This window comes from Ahaetulla prasina, chromosome 1, assembly GCF_028640845.1.
Source record: "Ahaetulla prasina isolate Xishuangbanna chromosome 1, ASM2864084v1, whole genome shotgun sequence".
NCBI classification, from domain to species: Eukaryota; Metazoa; Chordata; class Lepidosauria; order Squamata; family Colubridae; genus Ahaetulla; species Ahaetulla prasina.
This window is the reverse complement of record NC_080539.1, coordinates 347,672,581-347,700,391: the sequence shown is the minus strand read 5'-3', so window position 1 is coordinate 347,700,391 and position 27,811 is coordinate 347,672,581. Positions and strand designations below refer to the sequence as shown.

The window sequence follows — 27,811 nt, the reverse complement described above, 5'->3', positions numbered from 1 at the left end:
GCGCTGCTTTGCTCAACTGGAATCTCATCCCATTTCCCAGTTCCTAGAGTGGAACTGTAGGAAAAGAGCAGGCTGAGCTGGAAGGCAGGGTTAAATGTGTCATCAGTTAGAGTCATTGTGGTGCCATAAGACACCCAAGTCCAGCTCCCTATGAATTCCATTGATCCTTATCTTGCACCAATTTAGCTTTTGACTGTTAGTTGACTAGATTTTTGTATAGAAGTAGCAATAATAAACTCTTCTGTGCTTTGAACCTCATGAATGTGCCTGGTTATTTGTGCCTCACAGGAAGATGGGAATGCTTTTTGCTAGAGAGGAAATGAACCTTTTGGAGCATGAAGATCCCTGCTGGATTGACTACCAGCAGTGAATCTGGAGATCTGGCTGTCCATCATTTTAATAGGGGTTTGGACTTCTGTCATTTTTCAGGAAGGCTGTTGATTTAGTCAAAATCAAAAGGCAGGATTGTTAGAACTACAGTCTTGGGACTGCTGCTTAAGCAGCCAATAAAGAGTGGTTGTGCTTGTGGTTTCTGTGCCAGCAAAACTCATGTTTGCAGAGTCAGTGAGGCAAAACCCAGAAAATAGAGGAAATGTTGCAGATGATACCAAGCTGACTTTGAACCTGATATTAAGGGTTGAGAGAATATGCAAAATTTAACACTTCCAAGAAACTTCAAGGAAATGGAGAAAAGACAGAATGTGGTAGGAAGTTTGATACAAGCCCAAAAGTGTGTGGCTTGTGAAATTCAGTCTGTCTTTTGGTCTTCATTTCTCTCCCTGGAAGAAGCCAATGGCAAGTCCCTTGAGATTTCTTATCAAGGAGACACTGGATGTGTCCAGGATGTCACCACAGGAATCAAGCTCAATGTGAAGGAAATTTTATCCCCCTCCAGCACAATTGCCAATTTGCAATCCTACAGACATCATCATTTGCATATCAGTCCTTTTAGAGATAAGAAGAGCCTCATTTTACGCTTTAGGATTTTGGTGGATTTGGTGCCAGTCAACTCCATAGCTTTCCCTTCCCATACAAAAGTCGCATTTGAAATAGCCCAACAGAGGATCTGTTCTTGGGGCATTTGGGACTTTGGAAATATTCCATCTTTTCTTACAACCTTCCCCAGTTGGCACCCAAGGAATGGAATTAGAATTCAGAAACCAGATGAGGCTAGGACAAAAATGATGTTTGATTTGTGAAGAGAGCAGGCATGAATGTGATTCAACTTAACAGTTTTACTGTCTGAGCCCAGGAGCAGGAATACAAAAAGATCATTTGCATGTTAATCGTTCCAGCCATTCTCACCTATTAATATCCTCAGGAAAGAGATCAAAACAGGGAAGTAATTTGTTATGGTAAGAGGGTATTGGCTTGGAAATGGGAAGATAATTCTTCCCCCCTTTCTTGCTTTGAGACCAATAGCTGTGGGATTTGCATATAAAGCTGGACCATAGCTGATTCAATATTGCAACTATGATTTGTAAATGACAGTATCAGTGGCAAACATGTTGCTTAATTAAAAATTGAAGTGAATCCAGCTATAATACAAGTTGTTTCTTTATTTTAAGCTTTTTTTATTCCATGGTCCATATTTAGTCTCTAGCTAGCATGTGGAAGACCTATTCCAAGAACTGAATATGGTATTTGATTTAATAGCAGTGTAATTAATATTAAATAATGAAAAAAACGATTACAGTTAATTAATGCACATGGTTACTATCAATTCTCATTTGCAATATTATAAACTCTTATGGAGTCTCCACTTCAAGGACAGTGTAGCAAACTGGAGAATGTCCGGAGGAAGTAACCAAAGAAGGTGAGGGGGGGGCCTAGTCACCAAGTAGCATAAGAACTTTTTTCAGGAGCTGCGTATATTAAGCCAGGAAATCTGATTATTTGGAGATCTGTTAGTATACGAATGAAACAAAACCATTGCACAGAATATAGGAACTCAAAGGAACCCAATTAGTGCTTCCAAGCAAAATATCATTTAAAAACATAATACTTTTTAGTTGTTCAGCAGAGGAACAGATTTGCTCAGAAAAGTAGCAAATTCCATTTTCACAAATTTTTATGCAAAGTTTGAGTAGTCATCTATCAAGAAGGCAGTCATAGCAAAAGTAGAGTCATAGTACTGCAATCTAGTTTGCTGCCAACCCCTGCTTTACTTAATAATTGTTTACTGCATTAACTGTAACTGAGTTCTGGCCAGATACAATTCAGAGTGCTAGTTTTGACCCAGAAGTTCCTACATGGTTTGTCCCCAAAGTATCTTAAAGAACATTTATTTCAACTAATGCTGAGGCCTGATTGAGAACATGCCTGGAGAAGTTGCTTGTGGGCTTCCAGTTTTGTGAGGTGAAGGGAGCTAAGCCATAAAATTCCATTTTCCAATCATGGCAGCCACACTCTGAAAAACCCTTACTGATGGTTACCAGAAGGTAATGAAGAATGAACCTTTGGGGAGCAACTGAAACCAGATTTTATTACTTAACTAATTAGTTTGTTGGTATTGTGTATTATTTAGTTTAGTTTTATTTTTATCTTTCTGATTTTGTAGTGGTTTTATTGGGTTTATAGTGTAAAAGCTTTGTAAATCAATAGCAATTCAATGGTACACACATTCAATAAATAAATTAATATATATAGTTTGCTAAACCATAGTTTACAAATCACAGTGGCTGACTTCAGACATTATTTTGCTAAATGTAATTTGTTTGAGCAGGTAGTTAGATCCTATAGCCCAGGGGTCTCCAACCATGGCAACTTTAAGACTTGTGGACTTCAACTCCCAGAGTTCCTCAGCCAGCTTTGCTGGCTGAGGGACTCTGGGAGTTGAAGTCCACAAGTCTTAAAGTTGTCAAGGTTGGAGACCCCTGCTATAGCCCTTAAGACAATTTTGGTAAGAAGACAGAGACCATTCTAGAAGAATTCCAACCTTATTGTGATTCTATCTTCAGATATTTTTTTGTTAACATATGGAAGTCTGAAGTCTTATGTAATTTGCCGGTGTTGGACATCAATCTATGCATTGATGTGTTCAAGTATTTTATTTAAATGGTGATGGACACAAAATAATCTAAACATGATGTTCTACTGCCCTCTCTCTTTAAAACATTGAAGATACTGTAAGAAAAGAGACAAATCTGATTATTTTTTATGCTACTGATCTATAAAGGTGTGTAAAATAGCTTTAGACTTTAGTTCTTAATGAGTCTGCATCAGAATAACAAAATAACAAAGTTGGAAGGGACCTTGGAGGTCTTCTAATTCAAGCAGGAGACCCTATACCATTCCAAACAAATAGTTGTCCAGTCTCTTATTGAAAACTTCCAGTGATGGAGCAGCCACATATTTTGAAGGGAAGCCATCCCACTGATTAATTGTTCTGTCAGGAAATTTCTCCTTATTTCTAGGTTACTTCTCTTCTTGATTAGTTCCCATCCATTACTTCTTGTTCTGCCTTCAGGTGCCTTGGAGAATAGGTTGACCCTTTCTTCTTTATGATAAACCCTCAACTATTGGAGCATTGCTATCATGTAATGCCTAGTCCTTCTTTTAATTAAACTAGATGTACACCAATTCCTGAAACCATTCTTCATATGTTTTAGCCTCCAATTCCTAATCAACTTTGTTGCCCTTCTCTGCACTCTTTCTAAAGTTTCAGTTTATGTAATATAAAGATCAGTTATTATCATCAAGGCTGACATTCCAAATCAGAGATATAGGAGTTGTTGGCTTCATCTTTTCCCCAACAATGACAACTGTACTTTGTCCCATCTTAACGTGTCTTTTTTAACTTCATTCCAAGACTTAACCACCATCCCTGCTTCTTCGGAGACGTCTAGTTTGCCATGAAGTGTGTCTTCACTGGAAGTCCTTTTCCAGACAATAATGTGTGTGTGGGTTGCTTTATTGCAGGGGTGTTAAATTTTCATTGAGGGCCACATCAGGGTTGTGTTTGACCTTGGGATGGGTAGGCATGGCCAGGGTGGGCATGGCCAGCTCAATGTCACTCATGTTGGGAGCACCTGTGTTGGCCCGGGCGCTCACACGGCTCTCCCGAGCTCCATTTTCGCTGGCAGAGGCACCGTAGGCCAGTCCTTCACTGTTTCCAGGGCAGCCCCATGGGCCAGATCTAAGCACCCAACGAGACTTGAGTTTGACAGCCCTGTTTTATTATTTTATTGCCATTGGGTGCTAAGCCATCCAGAGTCCTATAGAGTTGGGTAGCATCTAAATTTAACAAATAAATGAATAAAATAAGTGACAACTACTCGCAGCATTCCCAATTTGTTAAGGGATGCTGAAGCAAATGTTGTCATTCATCAGGATTTGATCCCAGCACTGAATTCAATTTGGAATAGTGTAGAAGAAGAAAAAGAGTTGTGCATCAATATACTTGCACAGATATTGAGGGCAACAGATTCACAGATAGCATCACTTGAAACTACTTTCTTTTTAGACTACTAAATTCTCAAGAGCTATCAGATTGCAACTCCCACAGTTCCCAATCAGCTAGATTATGGGAGTTATATTCCAACATATTTGAAGACATAAGATGGGGGAAGCTAATGTGATTTTGTTTAATTAGCATATTTCTATTCTGATTTTCTTCCATAAGGGAATGGAAAACATCATATATAGTATTTCTAGATTATTTCCAGTCCCAGGACTGATCAAAGCTGACATGGCTTAGCTTCAGCAAAACATCTGCTTCAAGCAATGTTTTGAAATGAACTAGCTGTAAAGTTCTACTTTAAATAAGTTGATTCTGCCTAAATAAGTTTACAGACCAGTTTCTTGAGACAAATAGTGAATATTGAAATGGAAATGAGGGACAGTTGAGCATAACTGGAATTAACTATCCTTGCCACTAAAGGACAAATCATGAGGTTTAACTTATTTGCCAAAAATAGTATTAAGGTGCTTTAACACTAACAATGAAATCTGTCAGTTGAGGAATTTTAGATGGCATTAAGTAGTTCGCAGTCATCCCAGATGCAGATATTAAATCTGAAACAAACTTTGGGAAATATATGGAAAGACCTTGGTTCAGGGATGGGCTGCTGGCATTTGGGAGAACCTCTAGCTAAGATTCTTTGCAGTTCAGAGAACCCCCAAATCCCACTCCTGGCTGGCCCCGCCCACCTCTCCCCACCCCTCCCAGGAGTCCCCACGTGGCCCATTTTGGATGCAGATAAATGCAGGAGGCTCGGGGAGGGCGAAAAACAGGCCGATTGGAAGCCTGGAAGCTTTCTGGCCTCCAGAACAGCCTCCAGGCTGTTTTCAGCGCCCGCCGGAGGCTCAAGGAAAGCCTCTGGAGTCTGGGGAGGGCAAAAATACCCCCCCCCGGTGCAGGAAGCTGACTAGGCCACGCCCACCCAGCAACCAAGCAGAGAACCCCTTGCTAAAATTATTGAAGCCTACCCCTGCCTTGATTGAAGAGGTAGGGAAAAGAATTGCTCTCCGGGAAATAGATAAGAGACAGCATAGTCCACAGCTGAACAGCGAGCAGGGCAAGAGGTTCAGAAAGGGCCCTCCCTAGTTTCTTGGGCTGTAAAAAACATGGTGGAAGAAGAAATGTATTTTCAGACTTGCAAGATTCTACTAATACAGCTTCTTAATAAAGTTGAATTAGCTTATATGGCTGTTTTTCTTGTTTGGTCCAGCTGCTGATACCCACATCCTCCTAAACCAGGGTACTTTCTGTTTCTAATTCCACTGATGGAAAATAGTTATGTGGCGATAGACAAGGATTGCATTCTTGAAGGCTTGAAGGGTTTAAATTCCAGTAACACCATGGAAGATCACCATCTATCAACTTGCTGCATATTTGGGAATATAAATTTCAAAGACTGTGCCACAAGAATTTTTGGATATATATTGAAGCTGTTTTAAGTATACCCCGAAATAGATGTGAAATGTAGATTGCACAGTTACATTGATGCCAGGCTTGACTTCAGTTGTCACTGTGTGCAGACTCCAGCAAGATTTAATTTGTCTCCGAAGTGTGTGGGCTGGGATGCCAGCCATTCTGCTGTTGAAGCTGCCATCAATTATATAAAGCAATTATATTTTCCAGAATGGAGAGAAACTTGTGAACAACCAGTAACCCTCATGTTTCTCTTCATGGTTGCTCCTTATAAGTCTCTGCCACAGTTGCTGCATTTCTTTGTATTTATTTATTCAACAATGTTATATACTGCTTCACTCATTCACTTTGACAGTTTAAAATACTAAAGCAAAAACAGGCGAACTCATCTATATTAAAAGACAGAAACAAAAATATAGCATTTATCAAATGCCCAATTACAAATATGATTGAAATTGTCTTGTGACGTATCATCAGGGAGAGTGCAAGACATAACTGTAGAGGCAGAGATTTATTATTTATTTATTTATTTATTTATTTATTTTTCATATTTATATACCGCCCTATCTCCCTAAGGACTCAGGGCGGTTCACAGGCAGTTAAAATACATATAAATACAATTAAAAACGACAATTAAAAAACTTATTCTATAGCCCAAATTATTAAAAACAGTATAAATAGTAAAAACCCCTTAAAACCAGTTACTTTAAAATCTAATCCAGTCCCGCGCAGATAAATAAGTGTGTTTTAAGCTTGCGACGAAAGGTTCGGAGGTCCGGAAGTTGACGAAGTCCTGGAGGGAGTTCGTTCCAGAGGGTGGGAGCCCCCACAGAGAAGGCCCTTCCCCTGGGTGTCGCCAGACGGCACTGCCTAGCTGACGGCACCCTGAGGAGTCCCTCTCTGTGAGAGCGCACGGGTCGGTGAGAGGTATTTGGTAGCAGTAGGCGGTCCCGTAAATAGCCCGGCCCTATGCCATTATGGAGAAGGATTGTCTTTACTCCCACATTCCCTGAGCTCAGTGGTGGGATTCTACCAGTTCAGACCGGTTCAGGAGAACTGTTTGCTCCGACTTTCAGCCATGAGCGAACTGGTTCTCTCTTTGTTTGAAGTGGGCCTGCCTGCCTCTGTGTTATACTTGCCTATATTTCTGCTTCCGAAGCCCTGCTGATCGGGGCAGCAGAGTGGATTGCCGCTCCTCAGCTGTTTTCCTTTCTCTCAGCAATGTGGAAGTTCAGTTTTTGGCAAAGTGCGCACGTGCACTCAGTGAACCGGTTGTTAAACTGGTAGGATCCCACCACTGCCTGAGCTGATGTAGGGATGGCATTTTATGTCTCTGTATGCATACGTGTAAGCCAGGTAGATTCCCACTGGAGGAGATGGACCATGTCTTGGAGCCAAGCTATAAAGAGCTTTATAAGTTAAAAAAAAAACCAGCATCTTGAATTGGACTGTGAGATCTATTGGTAGCCAATGAAGCAGCAGAGAATCAGAAAGTAAGTGTTATATTAAAGTAATGGTATGCTCCTAATAGCTTCCTACTCGCTGTGCTTTATAACAGTTGTTCATGGATTGATTTGAAAGATAGCTCTGTCTACAGTGTGTTACAATAATCTAATTGCATGGTGGGATATGCATTGCCAAGACTTCATGGGCCATGTAGGACTGCAATTGCCAAAATTGACTGAAGACCCCCAGCTGCAGCTTCCACTTACTTTCCCAGCAGGAATCAAGGACCCAAGAATTCCCAATTATGAACCTGCTCCTTCTATGGGAAAGCAACTCTGTTTGCAACAATTCTTGGTGTTGTATCTGAACCTGGTGTTCCTGGACAAACAGTAATTCCATTCTTCTGGAATTAAGACTGGTGGTTGTCCTTTACAGCTGGACTGAGAGATAGCTTCTTCAAAAGAGGTCAGGCCACTGGATTCCTTCAAGGCTGATAGCAGGTTGCCATCTTCCAAACACATTTACCAGTTCATGAACCAGCTTGGCATGCCCTTCCCCCATTCTTTTTGTCTGAAGAAATGGGGACGAGCAAGTATTAAGTCTATTGTTGGATGGGCAAATCCTAATCACTTAATTGGTTTTCAAGCATGGGATGAATTCCAGATAACATTGCAAGATACCTATTAGCAAAGATACAACATTTTCAACTGCTCATTTTTCAACTGTGTACATTTACTTAATGTTGTTCTATAGAATTCATATTTTGTCCCCCCCAACTCATCACATAGCAGAGTGCAGCCTTCAACTCATGGGAAAATAAAGAATAACCAATGCCTGCTTTGAATTTGTTGAGATACTTGCTGAATTTAAAGACATAAGTGAGCAACTTTTTGTTGTTGCTAGTGCAGGTTACGTGGCAGCATCGGGTGAGGCAAAGTTTGTTGAATGTGTGGGACAGACTTATGCATATGGATGGGGTGGAAAAAAAACAGTTTGTTTCTAGACCAGGGGTCTCCAACCATAGCAGCTTTAAGACTTGTGGACTTCAACTCCCAGAATTCCTCAGCCAGCAAAGCTTTGCTGGCTGAGGAATTCTGGGAGTTGAAGTCCACAAGTCTTAAAGTTGCCAAGGTTGGAGACCCCTGGTTTAGACAATTCTTGCTTTCCAGGCCTTGAGTCCAAAGAGGTGGAAATGAAAATGTGCAACCTGTCAAAGCAAGATTTGGGGATTCAAGAGATGTTTGCAGCGGAGCAAAGAAGACAAGGATGCCTTAAGTCCAATCCAGGTTTAATACAGCAGGGATAAACAATCATGTTTCCTTCTACGATCAGGGTCTGACGAGGCAAACGAATTTGTGTGGGTAAACGTGTGAGCTATTTCATCAGCTCATCAGCACATGTATATACGTCCAGAAGGATCTTCCAAGGCGAACAGGCCATGATGATGATGATGAAATAACCTTATACTGTAAATCTAGTGAAGCAGCCATAGAGCAGAGTCAACCAGAGTTCAGAGGACCATATGAGCAAACTGAGGGAAGAGTCCTGCGAGGAGAGATTGAACAAAAGACCGTACAAAACGTTGAGGCTGGATTTCCTTTTTGGCGAAGGGTTTTATATAGAGCACTTCAAGCTGAACAGTGTTCCTGAACCCTTAAAGGAGAATCATTTCTTGCATAAAATCCTTAGCCCATCCTTCCATGGAGCGCTTTTTAAAGCCTCATATTCTCCCAACATCCTGTTCATTGTCCCATCATTCAGCCTCAGTGCTGTTTTGGAGCATGTGAGTTGTATATTTTCAGTACCAGTGCTTGTGTTGCAAGTTGCAAAGCAGGGTGGGGGGGAGGAGAGAAACTGGTTATATCTGTGGCTGGCTGTGGGATCTCAGACAAAGAGGGCTCCCTACATCCCCATGCTCCTCTTCTGATAAGGATCTCTGTCTACCTTTAGAGTTTAGAAGAAGGAGTCTTTCAGTCTCAGCCATCAACTATTGATGGGCTGGGAGAATCACATTGGACCTAGGATGAGATTGCCTGGGGACAGGAAATACTGCCTCTTCCAGGGATCCTAGATTAGTCTTTCTCCTGTGTAATTCCGGATTTTATTTATTTATTTGTCAATCATATATAAGATAACAGGTAAAAGTATAAACATAGTTTGGATACATGAAAAGGGTAAGTAAAAAGGAATATTAGGACAGGGATGTTAGGTGCGCAGGTGCACTTATGCATGCCCTTTAATTGCAATAGAATAGGATTGCAATAGAAGAGATTAAAACTCAGATGCAGTAGACGCTACCCTCCCTCCAGCTCTGCAGTTTCCCATGTTGTGCTCATTAAACGGTAGGTATCCATTTTTAGAACACCCATTTTAATTTAAAATTGCTGCAATGTAACAGTTAACATTTTTAAAAGATGTATTGCATAATGATGAGCAAATCTTGCTCAAGATACACTGAAACAGCCCCATTTTGGGATGCTTTTGAAATAATGAAAAAAGCGAGATAAAGATTTTATTAGCAGTTATCATTTGGTACTGAGTCTGAGGGAGATGTTTGTAATCTCAGAAAGGTGAACTGGGATACACATGGTTAGTACTTGAATTGGGGCCTCAGATCCTTGCTAGAACTATAGGCTAAGCCAGAAAGTCAATGACAGTGAACACCCTAGAAAAAGACAGTGCCAATTCATAGAATATAGAATAACAGAGTTGGAAGGGACCTTGGAGGTCTTCTAGTCCAACCCCCTGCTTAGGCAGGAAACTACACCACTTCAGACAAATGCTTATCCAACATCATCTTAAAAACTTCCAGTGTTGGAGCATTCACAACTTCTGCAGGCAACTTGTTCCACTGATTAACTGTTCTAACTGTCAGCAAATTTCTCTTTAGTTTTAAGTTGCTTCTCTCCTTGATTAGTTTCCACCCATTGCTTCTTGTTCTACCCTCAGGTGCTTTGGAGAATAGTTTGACTCCCTCTTCTTTGTGGCAGCCCCTGAGATATTGGAACACTGCTATCATGTCTCCCCTAGCCCTTCTTTTCATTAAACTAGACATACCAAGTTCCTGCAACCGTTCTTCATAAGTTTTAGCCTCCAGTTCCTAATTATCTTTATTGCATTTCCACACAGCCTCTGAGAAAACAACCTGCAAACTTAGTTGAACTTGAGTAGAAGAAGGCTTTCCTTGTTCTTTGTTCTGTTTTTGTGATCAGCAATGTTATCTACCATACCGAGTATTTTGATATGCAGAATTGGAACTGGACCGGCACTGACAGGGCCAAGCTTATGACCCGCGTGTCCTCTACCCATGTCAGTTTGTCAGAACGGGATCTGGAGCTGCTGGGGGTTATAGAGGCTCTTAGTATTTGTGACTTTCTGTTGTTGCTTTTAAGGATGTTAAGATATGCTATGCATACACAATGCTTTTTACCTTCTCACTGAATTCCTTGTGTGTCCAATCACACTTGGCCAATAAAAATTCTATTCTATTCTATTCTATTCTATTCTATTCTATTCTATTCTATTCTATTCTATTCTATTCTATTCTATTCTATTCTAGTAACTCATTTTTTGGATTCTCACAATACACCAAATCATAAATTAATCAAATGGGTTCAGTTTGCATAACTCCCTAAGCTACAAAAAACCTAAATCCATGGTAATCCTATCTCATCATAGCATGTTGTATGAATGAATTTGCAATTTAACTGTCTTGGTGTACAGTTTGGTTATATAGGTTAGTTAAAAAGTCAAGACGGTAGTGCTTTGGCATAGGCTTTGAATGCGCAGTCCTTGCCACCATCTGGATTTTTCACACACACACACTCTCCCTCTCTCCCTCTCTCTCTCTCTCTCCTTGCAGATACTCCTGGGGGCATTCAACTAATCAGGGAAAAAGTAGGCTGGAAAATAGATTTGAATTGAAATGGGGAATTTAATGGGAGTGTGCACTGCTAGAGTTGCCATTTATTTGTGATCAGCCACACACTTTGTATACATATGTACTGCTATAACATGGTTACCCTTAGGGTGTAAATAATCACCAAAGATGTTTGCTTTGTCTTTGTAACTGTCCTTATCCTGCCAAAAGGGTGAGAGGCAAGAGAAACCTTTGTGAATGGGGTTTGGGTAACACAGGGAAATATTTCCTCTCTCCTTCAGGCAGATGGAGAAAAAAAGAATTACACTTCATTGAAAGGAGGAAGAAGACCTATGTCCAATAAAGACTTTTTTCATTAGGAAAAGGTTTTTGTTTTATTTATTTGTTAGATATTTATCGTGCCTTTATTATTTTGTAAGTAATTCAAGGCGGGGAACGTACCTATTAATCCTTCCTCCTGTTTTCCCAACAACAACAAGCCTGTTAAGTAGATGGGCTGAGAGAGAGTGACTGTGGCTCAGTCACCCACCCACTCAGTCACCCAGCCAGCTTTCCTGCCGTAGGTGGGACTTGAACTCATGGTGTCCTGGTTTCTAGGCCAGCACCTTAACCACTACACCAAACTGGTTCTCTTTTCCCCTCTCATTCCATGCCAAAGGATGAACACACTCCGTTGGGTTGTGTACCAAAGACATCTATTCCTATTCTCTGCTTCCAAGCTTTCTCATAGACCAAGAGTGGCTTTGGAGAAAAAATGAAAAATAGATGGATTTTCCTTCCCCCCAGTTGGTCAAAAATTCTTCCATAAACTTGTTATGCTGTAAGACAACAATCAGAGCCTGCAAAAACCTTGAGCATCTTCCCCCCTAAGCGACACTTCAAAAGGGCTTCCACATTCACAAATGGCCTTGGACTATTAAGTGATTCGGGTTGGACGAAGCTGCCCTTGAATGACAGCATGCCAAGAATCAGGGGGGTTGACACATGTAACCTGCCAGATGGACCCCTACGAGGTAGTGAATCCCCCATTTTTCTTTCTCTGAGAACCGTGCTTTTTCAGAGAAATGAAACGCTAGAAGATAAAGAGTGTAGAAGTAAAACAAGAGCCTTGTGCAACAGTGTTATTGAGGGATAGGTATAATTATAAGATTCAGCAGGAAAACTGATTGCTCTGACCTGAAGTTAATGAGCTTATTTTAAACTCATTTTGTAACACCATGCATGAAGAATATCTTTTACTTAAATGCTCTTATTGCTTCAAGCAACCAATCCTTTCCTCTAACTGAGGATGAAGAAGGGGATTACTACTTGGGCTTCAGCTGTCTTGGTCTAGTTCTAATCACGACGACACCACTTAACAAGGATATACAATCATAATTTGCCATTCAAGGAACGTGGGCTGATATCTAGTCTCAACTAGATACCTGTCTTGGGTTGTTTATTTTGCAGAAGAGCAGAGCTGGGAATTCTGCCAGTTGTAACCCAGCACATCTGGAGGGCGCCAGACTCGGAAAAGCTGTATTATAACAGTAACTCTTTGCAAGTTCAGGAAAAGGTCAGCAAGGGTTCAGGGTTTAGCTACCTTGAATGAAACTTTCTTGCCTCATTTTTAAAGGTTATCCTTTCTATTACACAAATATACCCTTCTGTCAACTTATAATAAACATTTGCAATTATAACCTTTCTTAAGTCTAAAATCTTACCCGTAGGCTAAAGATAAAACATCAGTGTTATTGCATAAATATTGTGTGCATCTCCCCCATAATTAAAATGGTTTCCATTCATCAAGATCTTGGTTGAACAAGACAGAGTTAATTTGGCCACCTACATGACTCCAGTGCCACAACGGGGGGGAAATTTTCTAGTTTCCAAAGCTGGAATGCCACTGTGCAAAGGCTTTCATCTCAGAGTTCAGTCACAGTGTTTCTGAGGGCAGGAAGGGTCTAGAAAAGAGCTCCAGAAAATGACCTAATCCTTAGCTGGGTTCACATGGAGCATGCTTGAAAGTCAGGTTGTTTATTTACGTGCTTGCTTCTTTGCTTGCTTATTCATTGATTGAGCGAATGAATTTATATAGCCAGGGGCTTAAAAATAGGATAAATGACTGAACACAAATATAGGGAATTTGTGAGCTTCGGAAAGGACCAGAATCAAAACTATTTTTAGACTGGGGCTGCTTGGAGGCAGAATGTTAATTTTGGGAGTGTTTGTCGATGAGTATTCAGCTGTTTGATAAGATGAAACAAGAGAAGGGAATAGTCACAGATGCATAAACAGAAGTATCACTGATTTGCAGAAATATAGTTCTGGTAACGATTGGAGAAGATACTTCAATATTGCTTACTCTAAGAGTAATCTCTCTTTCTTAATAGCAAAAAGAGTCTTAGATCTGTATATGAAAACTAAAAATATGTTTTACATAATAGATCTATACTGGTTTTGTGTATGGCACCCTTGCACACGTAAGTCCTTTCTTCTTTGTTGTTTATGCGTGCAATAGCAAAGTGGTATATAGGGGAAAAACTTTGTCTTTGGGACAGGATATAAAAAAAAAGCCATAGTAGAAACTAGTAGAAACAATTTTTGTTGAACAGAATCTAGTAACAATGGGACTTCCGGTTTGGCACCGTAGGTGATGGCGGTGATCTTTACGATCACCAACCTCTGGATTATGTGGAATCGCTAGGACAGCTTAAATCTGCTGCCCAGCGGTTCGGAAAACCCCCTCTTCGGGAGAAGGAGAAGGGGTGAGCTGAGGGCAGAGGTTGAATTTCCCTAAAGCCCCTGAGAAAAAAGGGGTTTGAAGGGTTAAGTTCCCTCCAGTAACCCGAAGTGCTCCAGATCCGAGGATTCTTCTGCTTTGGCGGAACCAATCACCACGACCAAACGCCGAGATTTATTTTGGACAATAAAGGATTATACCGGACAGAACGAAAGTGGGAGAACTTTATGCAAGTAGCCAAGCCGATTCCCCGATACTTTGTAACAAGCTTGAAAACAGCAAGAAAATGGAGGCGAATTGTTAACAAGTTAACGAGTGGAAAGCGAAAGTGATACTTTCAGCGTGTGCCTCTGCAGTTGGTAATTTGCATGTTACTTGCTGCTTTAACTCTTTGCTGCCTGCTGATAGAATCTAGGGAGATTTTTTAAATACTGCTTTAAAAGACTGTGTTTCTCAGAAGTTAAGAAGATTTAAAGTGAATATTAAGTTGGAAATAAATAAATAAATAATTTTATAGAAGATGGCAGCCAAACAATTAAAGTCTACTGTAACAAAGAGCTCTGGAACTTTATCAGCTGGTGCCTCTCCAGCTCATACAGCAGAGACTAGAACATTGAATTTAGAGGCGTTACAAGAGAACTTAAAAGGCTTTATAGAAGAAAAATTTAAAGTTATAACTGATGAGATGTCTGAAATGAAAGAGCAGATATCAGAAATTCAAGTGGGAAATAAAGAAGTTAAAGAAGGATTTGTAATGGCAGTACAAAGTTTGGCAACGAATGTGATTTTATTGGAAGAGGAGGTTGAAGAAATTAAGCAACATAATTCAAAATTAGAAAATAAAATGGATGAATTTCAAAGTAAAATGGAAAAGACAGAGGATGAAATAGTTTTGATACAATACAGAAATATGGAATTTGCTCTTAGAATTCAAGGTTTGAAAGAAAATAAGGAAGAGAATTTAAGGGAAATTTTTCTGAAGTATTTGCTGAGATATTAGCAGCTCGTCCAGCAGATGTGGCTTATCAAATTGATAAAATATATCGTGTGAATTCTTGGATAGCAAGGCAAAAAAGTTGCCAAGGGATGTTGTTATTTATTTTACAAACAGAACAGTGAGAAATCAGATTTTGCAAGCTTCATATAAGGGGGAGAAGATTCAGATTGCTGGTCAAGATATCTTGATATTAAAGGAAATTCCACCAAAAATGTTAAGGGCTAGGAAGGAATTTGCCTTCCTGGTGAATGAACTTAAAAAACATCAGATTGAATATAGATGGGATATTCCAACTGGTATAATAGTATATTATGCAGGGAAAGTACATCGTTTCAATACGGTTGGAAAAGCAAGAGAATTTTATGTTGAGGTATTAAAGTTGGAAGTCTTCCCCATTGGAAGCTAGAAGAAGGAGGCTGAAGTGAAGGAAGAGAAGTGAAGCAGGTACAAGAACAGATTGTGATGGAAGAAGATTTATTACAAGTGTTGGAAATACCTACGACGGGTTTAGATTCAAAAGAACAAAGGCTGACTAGAGCTGCTGCTAAGCGCAAGGAACAAGAGATGAAGGCACAACAACAACTGGCAACTACTACAATGGAAACAGTGGGAGGAGCAAGGCCTAAAGTAAAATGTGATCTGCGGCTGGTGTTCCAAAAGTTTCCTTTGGCCGATAATGGCAATTAAACTATTATCTTGGAATGTTAATGGCCTGAATTCACCATGAAGAGAAGGAAAGTATTTCATTATTTGAAATAATTTAAAATGACATTACCTGTTTACAAGAAACACATATTAGATCTTGCTAAATGTTGGAGATGCGATTGTGAAGATGCTACTTATTACCATATATGGTGGACTTGTAAAAAGTTAAAGTATTTTGGATTAAAGGCTGGTGGATCATGCAGAATATTTTGAAAAGAAGATTAAGTTTACTCCGCAGTTCTTTCTACTAGGAATAATTATGGACTATACAGCTATAGAGACTAAATTGATTTTGAACTTAATAACAGTCGCAAGACTTTTGATTGCTCAGTATTGGAAGAAAGAAGAATTACCTACAATCAAGAATGGACAAAACAAAACAACAAATGGACACTCAAAGTATCAAATCTGGCAGAGATGACAAAATCTCCGCTTACTTGAAAGACTATATACTAGAAAAATATATTTTAGAATGGAAAATGTGGATTGATTATATTTAAAATAAGTATCAGATAAAAAAAATATCGAATAGCATATGAGTAAATTTAGGAAATATTTTGTATTAGATATATTTTTGAAGGAGAGGGGAATTGAGAGTGTGACTAAGTGTGGTGTGACTAAAGATTATAATTTAGGAATTATGTTGGATTATGATTGTTAGTTTTGATACCCTGCATTTTGTTCTGGGAAGTCGGGGTGGGGGTGGGGGTAAGGGGAGGGAATTGGGGGTTTGGTAGAGATGGAGTGATGGTTAATGTACAGGGATTATTGAAGAAATATAATTAATGTAGGGTCGGGTCTGCATAGTTACCATTTTAGAACGGTGGGGAGGGAGAAAAGAGAGAGTAGGAGGTAGGAAAGAGGAGAAGAGGAAGGAAGAGGGATAGTAGAGGGAGAAGGAAGGTGTAGGGTGGAGGGAGGAGTGGATGTAGATAAGAGAAGGAGAGGAAGGTTTGGAAAGTAAAAGAAGGTAGAAGAGGGAAGAGTGTTAAAAAGGGTGGTGGTGACTGGGCAAGCCCGACTAATTGTATATAACTGTACATTGGATGAATTATTTGATATGATTGTAAAAATAAAACTTTTTATTAAAAAAAAAAAAAAAAAGAATCTAGTAACAATGGATTGGCTTATGCTGTTGCAATATATGCATTCTTCCTTAACCTATCAAATACTGAAACCGGTTTTCACTTGGCTATTATTTCAGAACTGCTTAAGAAGAAGAGATGCTGGCTTATTAAACCAATTGCAAGAACTGGACAAACAGATCAGTGATTTGAGGCTGGATGTTGAAAAGACAGCAGATGAACACCTTGACATGGATAGCCGTCCCAGTTCAGGTAAGCATTTTATGTTGCTAAGCTAGGCTACAATGATCAGCAGACTTTAGGTCTTGTAAAAAGGAGATTGGCACCCCGGCATTCTGTGGGTGCCCAGGCATCTAGGACATCCCTAGGTACGGCCCACAGAACTCCAGTATTAAGTAAAAAATGTCAAATGCCTTCCATCTTGCATGAAAAAGGCAACTGCCAAGGAATTGTATCCCACTGGGAACAGTTATGCTATAAGGAACAAGCTGAGGAAGCTGCAGCCAAAACTCTGCTTGCTCAGATGACATGAATTATAGTTACAGCTTCTTAATTTAGGTTCAGTTATAGTTGGAGGTTTGGTTATTTATACAGAAACTGAAAGATGTCTATACTGTATTGGATGAAGCCTCCCTTTACTTTTACTGGCCTTTATATCTGACAGCTATTGTATCTGCAGTCCTATATTTCAGTATGTTTGCCATAGAAAAAGCCACTGATAGCTACTATTCAGATGTAGCATTTGACATTTATTTACTAAATGAAACAGGAGATTACTAGGTGTATTGTTTCATTAAGAGGTAGATGTGGGATTTAGACTCAGATCTATCAAGTTGCTACATTCCCTCCATCTCATTTTCTTAAACTCCTGTTTTATTTGGAATGGGGTTTTAGGTTCGGGAGGAATATGCTAGATTATTGCCCTATTCCTTCCCTTGGCTACTAATTGCAAGCAGCTTTAATGGACTTTTTTGTTTTTTTAATAGGGTTTTATGAGCTGAGTGATGGGGCTTCTGGATCTCTCTCCAACTCGTCCAACTCTGTTTTCAGTGAATGTTTATCCAGTTGTCACTCTAGTACTTGCTTCTGCAGCTCTTTGGATGCATCCTTGAGTGGCTCTGATGGACGGCCCAAGTCGGCAGGTATGGCAACAATTCCTAATACCCAGGCATGCTTATTTTCTTTTGCAGCATACACCAGGGATTCATGCAACCCACCAAGTTAGCCACTGGGGCTATTCTGGACCCCAATCAGCTTTGTCCTTATTTGTTCCTGGTCAATAGATACTGGAATAGACGGCAAAGATAGAAAACTTCTACTGAACTTCTACTGAGATGATGGCTGTTGGATAAAAGCACTGGATCTAATGATCCAATAGATCAGTTGCTATATTCATACACTAAACCAGGAGTGTCAAAACTCAAGGTTGCGGGGTGCTTACCCTGCAGGGCAGCCCTGGAAACAGTGAAGAAATGGTCCCCAGTGCCTCTGCCAATGAAAATGGAACTTGGGAGGGCTGTGGGTGACCCTCCACAGCTCCGTTTTCGCTGGCAGAGGGTTGCAGGAGGCCATCACAGCTGAAAACAGAACCCAGGAGCCCATTTCCGCTGGCAGAGTGCTCAGGCCACCACAGGCGACTCCAACACAAGGGACGTCAAGCTGGCCATGCCCACCCCAGCCACACCCGCCTGGCCCCCCGAGGTCAAACCTAACCCTGATGCGGTCCTCAATGAAATTGAGTTTGTCACCCCTGCACTAAACTAAACAACAGTTTGATCTATTGTATGAAACCAGACACTATAGTTTATGAATAATATTTTCTGTGGGCCAATCATGATTTAGTGGGCCAATCATTCAGTAAATGATGATTAAACAAAATATGGCTCAGCCCTGATTCCATATTCTCATGCCCCCACCCCCCAAGTGTAGCTGATATGGGAGAAAGAAATAGGCTGTAGTTATAGATCCCTCTATTAAATCCCCCCTCCTACTTTCCCAAGCGCAAGAAGGTGGCAGCGTGGAAGCTTCCGGTGTTAATATGGCTTCCAAAGCTGACAGCAGGTTGGTAGCTGAGGGATAGAGAGAATTGGTACATTTCTTCAGCCCCATCTTTATATCCTTTCTTTTTTAATCGAATTACAGAAATCTGGTAGGAACTGAATATTATAAGAATAATATGCAAGTAAAGCTCTTCATTTGTATTGTATTTTTATTTGCAATCTGTCTCAAATCTGTGGGCTAAGGGGGTTATCCTCAGCTTGGAACTCTTTATAAATATATTGAGATAGGAATTGTCAATCTGGATTTCATAGAAAACAGTATCCTGGACTGTTGTAGACATGTATTGTGATTAATCCAAATGATAACAAATGCAATAGGTAGTTATTAGTTCCAATTTCATATCCAAATGTTATTCCTTACTTATTTCATCTCCACATCATTGAATTTCAGATTTCATCAGCTGGCTGGAGCAAAACAAAGGAATCCAACAAAATGACCAAGCAGGGATGGCCTCTCCACCAATGCCACACACAGATTCTTTTGACATTGTTGCAGATGTACATCCAAAATATCAGTGCGATCTGGTGTCTAAAAACGGAAATGATGTGTACCGTTATCCCAGCCCTTTACACGCTGTTGCAGTGCAGAGCCCCATGTTTCTTCTGCCGGTGACCAGTTGTCCCCCAAGAGAAGAAGTAGAAAGAACCAGTGACAATGCTGTTGATGTTGGACTGGAACCCAACTCGGAAAAAACAGTGGATTCTTGTCTTTCACACACTTCTCGTTCTCCATCCTGTCCTTTGCCCAGCAGAAAAATGGATGGATATATTTTAAGCCTTGTGCAAAAAAAGGCTCCTTCGGTGAGGACTAATAAACCAAGAACGAATCTGAATGCAGATCTGGCCAAGGGGATTTTGAGACATGGGAGCTTGTGTCTTCGGCAGATGGCCAGTGCTGCGCCTAGCAATACCACTAATATTAAGAATCTCAGTCAGCCACTTTCACATTCCAGTGGAACCACTCTCACCCTAGACAACAGTGCCTTTTCTCCCATAAAGCAGAATTCAAAGGACGTAGAGCATACGGAGTTAAAAAAGATACCTGCACCTGCTGTTTTCCCACCAAATGCTAATAATGATCAAAGCAAGCCCTCAGTGAAGAATGTCAAAACTCAAGAAGTGATGCGATCCCCTGTGACTAAGAGTGATGCTCCCAAGGAAAGTGGCCAATTCTTTTTGATATGTCCTAAAGAAAGCCCAGGCCAGCACATAACACCCTTGAAAGAAAAGAAAGCTGTCCAGCTTCCCAAAAAGCTATCATTTAAAAGTAGTGGGACGCAGTCGGCTTGCTCTGTTTTGTCAGGCCAGGAGAGCAGACCATTGGTGGAACTTAAGAGTGAGGGGTCGTCATCCCAGAGTCTGGAGGAGGGATTGCTGGTGAATGCCCAATTCATACCGGCTCAGCCACAAACAGTCAGACTTCACAAAGGCACCAGGAGTGTCAAAATTCTCAAAGGTTCTATGGTGAAACACAGATCTCATCTGGTCACAGTGCTGGAAAACGGCCCTCAGGCTGGACGGGAGAGGCCCAAACCTGTGGGCAAAAAGTGTCACTTCCTGGATGAATTGGATCCAAATAAGAAGCCAAAAAAGACCACTTTGAGAGGGAAGAAAGGTCTCCACCTTCAGCCAGATGCCAACCATCCAAGTCGGCAGCCAGGCGTACTCAAGTCTGTGCTGAGGCCCCATGGACATAGCAGAGAACCAGTAGTTGCTAAACCCAAGCACAAGCGAGCAGATTACCGACGCTGGAAACTCTCTACAGAGGTATCTTATGAAGATGCCCTTAGGCGGGCCAGGAGGAACAGGAGAGAAGCAATAGGAGTCTACTCACAGGTTCCGCATCCTTATATTAGCCCCTATGCCTATGTTGCTAGTGACTCGGAATATTCGGCTGAATGTGAATCCCTCTTCCACTCCACTGTAGTGGACACCAGCGAGGATGAAAGGAGCAACTATACCACCAACTGCTTTGGGGACAGCGAGTCCAGCTTAAGTGGAGTGGAGTTTGTTGGTGAAAGCACAACAACCAGTGACTCAGAGGAAAGCGGGGGCCTCCTTTGGTCCCAGTTTGTTCAGACACTTCCCATCCAGGCAGTGGCTGCTGCTTCGGAGCTCCATGAAAACGCAGCCAAAGCCTTTGTTAAGATTAAAGCATCCCATAACCTTAAGAAGAAAATCCTTCGCTTTCGGTCCGGCTCTCTCAAACTGATGACTACTGTCTAAAACGGATATGAAAAGCAAATGATAGCAGCATTTTGGCCTCTTGGCGAGACGTATATGTGTAAGGGAAGTGAGTGTCAGGATTCTGGCGAGTCTTGGGGACATTTTTTCGGGACTTGGGAGCTATGCAGCAGTGCTGACTCCAAGAGGGTCCTTCACCAGCTGTCATTAGAATTGCCTGCCTTAACATCTCGAAGAGCAGAGCAAGCAACTTTTCTGTGACAGAGTGCACATGTTTGTGTATGTCTACTTTTTGGGCTGAGGACTATAGAGGGATGAAGCAAGTAAGGCAGGGCAAATCCTGCAAGGTGATAATGTTGTGCCATTTCAAGGTTTCCTAATCTTTTCCAGCTTCAGAGGTTGATAACCACTCTTAAGGCTATGTAAGATGAAGGAATGACAAAATTTTGGGGACAGGGCCAAACATAGGAAGATTCTTTTTTTGGGTGTGTGTGTGGAATTCAAGACTTTGGGGGGGAATTTTAAGAGAGAAAATTAGGTGGAGTCATCTATTTTAGACATTGAAACCTCCAAAAAGGGAAAGCCGACGTTAAATAATACCATAAAACCGTGATGGTGAGCCTATGGCATGTGTGCCACTTCCGGCACGCAGAGCCCTTTCTCCTGTTGTCCATTGCTCCTCCGGGTTCTGGCACGCCGGCCAGCTGGTCTTCACCTGCGCTGGAGCACTGGAAACCGGAAGAGCAGCCACCATGCATGTGCCATGATGATGATCTTCCAGTTTCCAGCATGCACATGTGCACCGGCCAGCTGGTCTTTGCCTGCGCATGTGCACCAGAAACTGGAAGACCAGGTGGCCAGAGCGCATGCTCTCGCCGGAAACCTGAAGAGCAACTGCTCAGCATGCGCATGTCCACGCCGGGCAGCTGATCTTTCGGTTTCCTGCGCATGCACGTGTCTGTGCATGCACGCCCCCGTTTCAACACTCAGTGCCGAAAAGTTTCACCAATACTGCCATAGAATGAAAGCGTCTGTTTAGTTCATTTTGTGGGAATCTCGGGGACAACATAAAACGTGTTGGGGGACTCCATTTGAGCCAGGGTGTCTACCTCTGATTTAAACTTTGAAATAATCCATTATAATAACAGAACGTTGGGCAAATTTAATCTCCTTCTTCTGATGCACCATTTTTAGCATGACAAGGGCTTGCTTTGGAGAAGGACAGACTCACTTCTTTTAAGTTTGCAGACTTCCCATTCTCTCTTGCCTTGAGCAATCAGGCAAGTGGCTAATTACAAGACTGGTATAAGCAGAGAACAGAAAGAAAAATCTATGGCAGCCTTTTCTAACCTGATACCTTTAGTTTGGGGACTGTGATTCCCAGAATTCACAGCCACCAGAAAAGGCAGCAATTCAGCCCATTAGGGAAGGTTGCCTTATGTAGACCTTTGGGGGAATCTCTCTGGTGCTGCTGCTTTTGGTAATCTGCCAAAACGGTCTTATGAAGATGTGACCAACACACATCTGCCTATATAAACAAAACAAGGTGCTTCTTGTAAATAATTTTTCTAGAATGCTTTTTGTAGGGCAGATATTTAAGTCTTAACGGACTGCTTAGTTAATGTCACTTGAACCTCCGTATTTTTGAGTCAACACTAGTGCCTTTTAAGTGGTGAGAACAAAAGCCACCGTGCTAGTTTTTACACAAAGGATTAAGACACCAGTTTACTGCTTGGGCTGATTAAGATGCAGAGAAATGAAGACTTGGACCAAATGTTGATTTAAAAACAGTGTTAGAAACATCAGTGTGAAAAGATGGTTAAATGAAATGCAGGATACACATTTTTTAAATAAGCAAACTTGGTAAGCATTGTGTTGATTTATGCAGCATCACTGGTTAACACAGAAAATCTCCGCTTCAGATTTTCTCCATCATCCACAGACATTTTATATTTACAAAAAAAGAGACTATTTTCAAGATTTCGCTTGACGCCTCCTTATACGGTGATTAAACTAGTTGTTCCTGTTGTTCAGCATTGTCTATTTTGAATTAAAACTACCTTCAAGAGTCTTGAGCAGAGGTTTTCCTCATTATTTTCTCTTGCATCATTTTTAAATGTAGAAGCAGGGATTGAACTGCCTTCAAAAGGAGGAACCTCAGTACTGAGCCATAACCACCTAAAGCTGCCTTGAATTTAGATAATGATCCATCCAGCCCACTGCTCTATGGCTTTTTCCAATGTTACTTTCTGAAATCCTGAAGAAGTTGGGAATTTGGGGCAGTGGCTCTACCTCTTGAATTATTGTATTCATCTCTTACCAACATGCACACGTTTTAGTAGTATTGAATACTAAATTGGATTAGGAGCAGAGGTGAAATCCAACAGGTTCTGACAGGTTCTGGAGAACCGGTAGCGGAAATTTTGAGTAGTTCAGAGAACCGGCAAATACCACCTCTGGCTGGCCCCAGAGTGGGGTAAGGATGGGGATTTTGCAGTATCCTTCCCCTGGAGTGGGGTGGGAATGGAGATTTTGCAGTATTCTCCCGTTGCCATGCCCACCAAGCCACGCCACACCCACAGAACCGGTAGTAAAAAAATTTGGATTTCACCCCTGATTAGGAGGTGGCAATCCAAATAGTGAGATGAGGGAAACAAATGATATAAACTTCAAAATCCTTTAGGATTTACAGTATATGTGGTGGGAAACTCTGCCTTCTACCATTTAAGCCTGCTTTGTTAATCTTGTACAAGGTCAAGCACTTTGAATAAGCATCTTGAATAAGCATCTTTAAGTCCTTGACTTACGACCACAATTGATTTAACAACAAATTTCTGTTGTTAAGTGAGACATTTGTTAAGTGAGCTTTGTCCCATTTTATGACCTTTCTTGCCTCAGTTGTTAAGTGAATCACTGCAGTTGATAAGTTAGCAACATGATTGTTAAATGAATCTGGCTTCCCCATTGACTTTGTCAGAAGGTTGCACAAGGTGATGATATAACTCTGGGGCATTTCAACTGTTGTAAATACAAACCAATTGTCAAGCATCCAAATTTTGATCATATGACCATGGGAATACTGCAAAGGTAATTAAGTCTGAAAAACAGTCATGTCACTTTTTTCAGTGCCGTTGTAACTTCAGACGGTCACTAAATGAACTGTTGTATACACCTAATTTTGCATTCTTGATGGGAATTCTAGCAACTGATGGAAAGAGAGTGACAGGCAGATTGCAGTTTTTCATTCGCAATTTAATCTGCTGGTTACTTTGAAACTACTTTGTGATCATAAGAACATTTTCTATACGTTTTTATTTTTTAAGAATAACTTCTAGCATTCACAACCAAAATGTAAAAACTGAAAAAGTGTTCAAAATGAAACGCCAACCCCAAAAAACCACTGAATCAGAATATTGGTAACTACTTGAAGTTTAGCAACATTTCTTGAGTTTTGATTCCAGTTGTAGCCATGTTCAAGTGCTTGAACTTCTAAAATGGAGACTTTTTAAAGGAAATGCAAATCTTGCCAAATATCAATTTCTCAGATGCTATTTGTATGCCAAGCTTTCATACTCCATCGCTGAATATGTTAAAACGTCAAAGAAATGTGTTCAGTATTTTGTATTGTTTTGTAGTTCTGTACATAAGTGAGGATTTTAAAACAATACTTCAAATAAAGAGTAAATATTGCAAGTGGAGAGGCGGTTGAAAAATATAGTTTAGGGCTTCTTTTCCTTTGGTTGCTTTGTCCTGAACCAAACTAGACACCTGAGGCAAAAGTGCTCTTAGGACTGAGATTTCTGCAGAAAATATAAACCTTGAACCTTTAGATGCTTGGTGCCCTGGTGAATTATTATAATTAAATTGTGGGAATAATAGTGAATAGCAATATATAGCCCAATAATTTTCATTTCTGAAAACCTTGTAGATCTTGCTAATTCTTTTTCCTTCTTTACGAATTCTTTGTTTAAGAATAAAGAGTTAAAGTAAATAAAGACAATGTGAGAGGCCGATGTGTAGTTTCGCAGGATTTCAGTTTCTGGTTTATTTTTAATTTGGGGAAAAAAAAAACACCTTAAAACAAGCTGGGGCAAAGTGGCTGGATGATAAACCTATAAGAGGTTCTTCTGCATTGAGGTCAAGATGGGGAATTTTTCTGCGCATCCCACTCAGTTATATCCAGTTCCATTCCATTTCCCTTCTAATGTTATAATAATACAAGAATTTTGCTGGTCTGAACTAAAGGATTATCTATTCTAGGATCCTGTTTCCCACAGAAACCCATCTGATAATTCTGGAAAGCTTGTTAGAATAGCAGTAGGATTCTCCCATGTTCGCCAGCAATGGAACTGAAAGGCCAGCTTACTCTGACTTGGAGGTGGAAGACAGACATCATGACTGACGGCTGTTGATAGCTTTGTCCATGAGAAATTTACCCAGCACCTTTGTAAAACTAATCCATTTCATCTGGTTATGATACATTTCCTTTTGTTTTTCCTGAATCTCCCACTTTTCAGTTTCTCAGGAAGATCCTACATTCCAACATTTTAATTTAAGATGTCTCTCTTCTCTCATAAGAGTTTTCGAAGCTACAAATCCCAACTATTAAAACTTTTCTTTGTATGGGAGCACTTCCTACCCCTTGACCATTTTGGTGGCCTTTTCTGCACCATTTCCAGCTCACTAATATCTTTTTTGAGGTGCAATAACCAGAATTCAGTATTCTAAATGAACAATTCAATGGCAATTGTCTGACACGTCTTTCTTTTGACTTTGGGGGGAAATCCAAAAAGTCTCTAAGTATATTGTGTTGTTTTTTTTCCTTACAGTTTACACAAATATGCATGTTAAAAGCATGAGTGTCAGTTGTGTCCGTTTTTCTGTCTTGTGTCCAACAATTGTACATCATTAAGCAGTGGTATTTTATATCTCTATATGAATCATATTGCTTTATAAATTAATATAATGCATTGATATGCTGTAATAAACATTTCCTTTTTTTAAAATCCCTTGTCATGTGTGAAACATTGATTGTAGCTAAGACGGACAACAGCTGTAACTCCTTTTGAAAAATTAGACTCTTAAGGGCCGAAATACATTTTGCTACTTCTTGTCATTATATTGAGAAATATTACTTCCTTTGAAAAACAAAATAGCATAACATTCTTCCGGGAATTCATGATTGGTGACCAAAAAAAAAAAAAAATCACCCACATTTGTCCACTTCCAATTTTTGTAGTCAAAGCTTGGCACTCCCTTTGAGATGTTCCTTTCCACATCACAAAGAAACGGGAGCCATCTGCCAATAGCCAAAAAAAAACCAAAAACCAGCTGTTGCAGCATTCTTCCAAGTAGTTTTGAGAGATGTGTGGATCTTCACTTTAATTGTATTGGATACTTTTCAATTTAGAGATGCTCTCTAAGGAGCCAGAATGAAGAGCACTGGAGAAAAGGGCAAGATGAAGTTGCTTTGTTTGCAAGCAGATGGCAAAGATGAGGTCCATAGAAAGGCTGTATTCTTGAAATGATTGCTAAACGTTTTCACAGCTTCTGTGATTTGAAAGCCTTGCCCATCAACAAAACACATATTCAAAAAAGGAATAATAATAGCAGAGAGCACAAGAGTAGAATAGAATAGAATAGAATAGAATGAAGAGGAGGAGGAGGAGAAAAGAAAGAAGACATGAAAATAGTGTAAACAAAACAGATAAAATCATAGAACAATAAAACAAACAATGAAAAATAAAACAAGGGGAATACATCATTATGATAACAAAGGGATGGGTGGAAAGCAGAAAACAAGGTGGCCTCTACTGTGGAACTCCCCCATTGGATCTCCAGGCCAACCATTCGAGTCAGGTCTCCTGCAGAAGATAGGAGGATGGGGAGATTTTATCCAAAATGTTTGGCCGTGACCTTTCTAGCCATCATCTGATGTCACCAGATACTTTCTGTGGCCTTGATGAGTGAACGGCTTCCCTAGGCTTTCAAAAGTTGTCCATTCCTACTAAAGATTGAAGCTCTACCTTATCTACTGTAGTTTCTAGAATATTTTTATGGCTCTGGCATCTCTCTATCCTTCTACTTAAAAATATGTACGATACAATATATGTATTTTGTTAAAATAACTTTGCTTCTATATAATTTCTTACTGCTACAGTAAATTTTTTCTAACAGCAACCTGAAATTATTGGATTTTTCCCACTTAGTGAGGGAATGACAGCTCAATAGGCTTAGTGTCTTTCACAATATTACAGCCCTCTCAGAATCTTCTGACTCTTTTCTGGCAGAGTCAAACTGTCCAGTGTCAAAGACCAACAAAAACAACTTAAGAAAAAAATCAATAGGGAAAAATCTGGTCAAGGTCCGATTAGGGAGTCAACACAAGACATTCAATAGCAGCGATCAAAGTTCAGAAGATTTGCCTGGTACTAACAGGTCCGGGCAAAAAATCAGGATTTCCAGGAACTCAGGACAGACTTAGAGTCAATGTACATCCGCATTTTTCATAGTACTATGCAGAACAGAATTCAGATGTTCTTTGGTGTATAGGTAGTCCTTGAGTTACGACCACAATTGAGCCCAAAATTTATGTGCTAAGTGAAACATTTGTTAACTAAGTTTTGCCCCATTTTACGACTTTTCGTGCCACAGTTGTTAAGTGAATCATTGCATTTGCTAAGTTAGCAGCATGGTTGTTAAGTGAATCTGGTTTCCCCATTGAGCCTGCTTGTCAGAAGGTTGCAAAAGGGGATCACATGCCCCTAGGGCAGGGGTCTGCAAACTTGGCTCTTTTAAGACTTGTGGATTTTCAACTCCCAGAGTTACTCAGCCAGCTTTGCTGGCTGAGGAACTCT

At 40.4% G+C, this 27,811-nt stretch overlaps 1 protein-coding gene across 1 annotated transcript in view; it reads left to right on the top strand.

Annotated features, from left to right (window-relative positions):
- DACT1 (dishevelled binding antagonist of beta catenin 1) overlaps positions 1-25,963 on the top strand; it is a 28,473-nt gene extending 2,510 nt beyond the window's left edge. The window contains exons 2-4 of the mRNA XM_058162959.1: positions 16,830-16,962; positions 17,697-17,852; positions 19,162-25,963. Coding sequence (XP_058018942.1) covers positions 16,830-16,962; positions 17,697-17,852; positions 19,162-20,996 — 2,124 coding nt within the window. The 3' untranslated portion in view covers positions 20,997-25,963. The remainder of the gene's footprint in view (positions 1-16,829; positions 16,963-17,696; positions 17,853-19,161) is intronic.
- Positions 25,964-27,811: the final 1,848 nt, after the last annotated feature.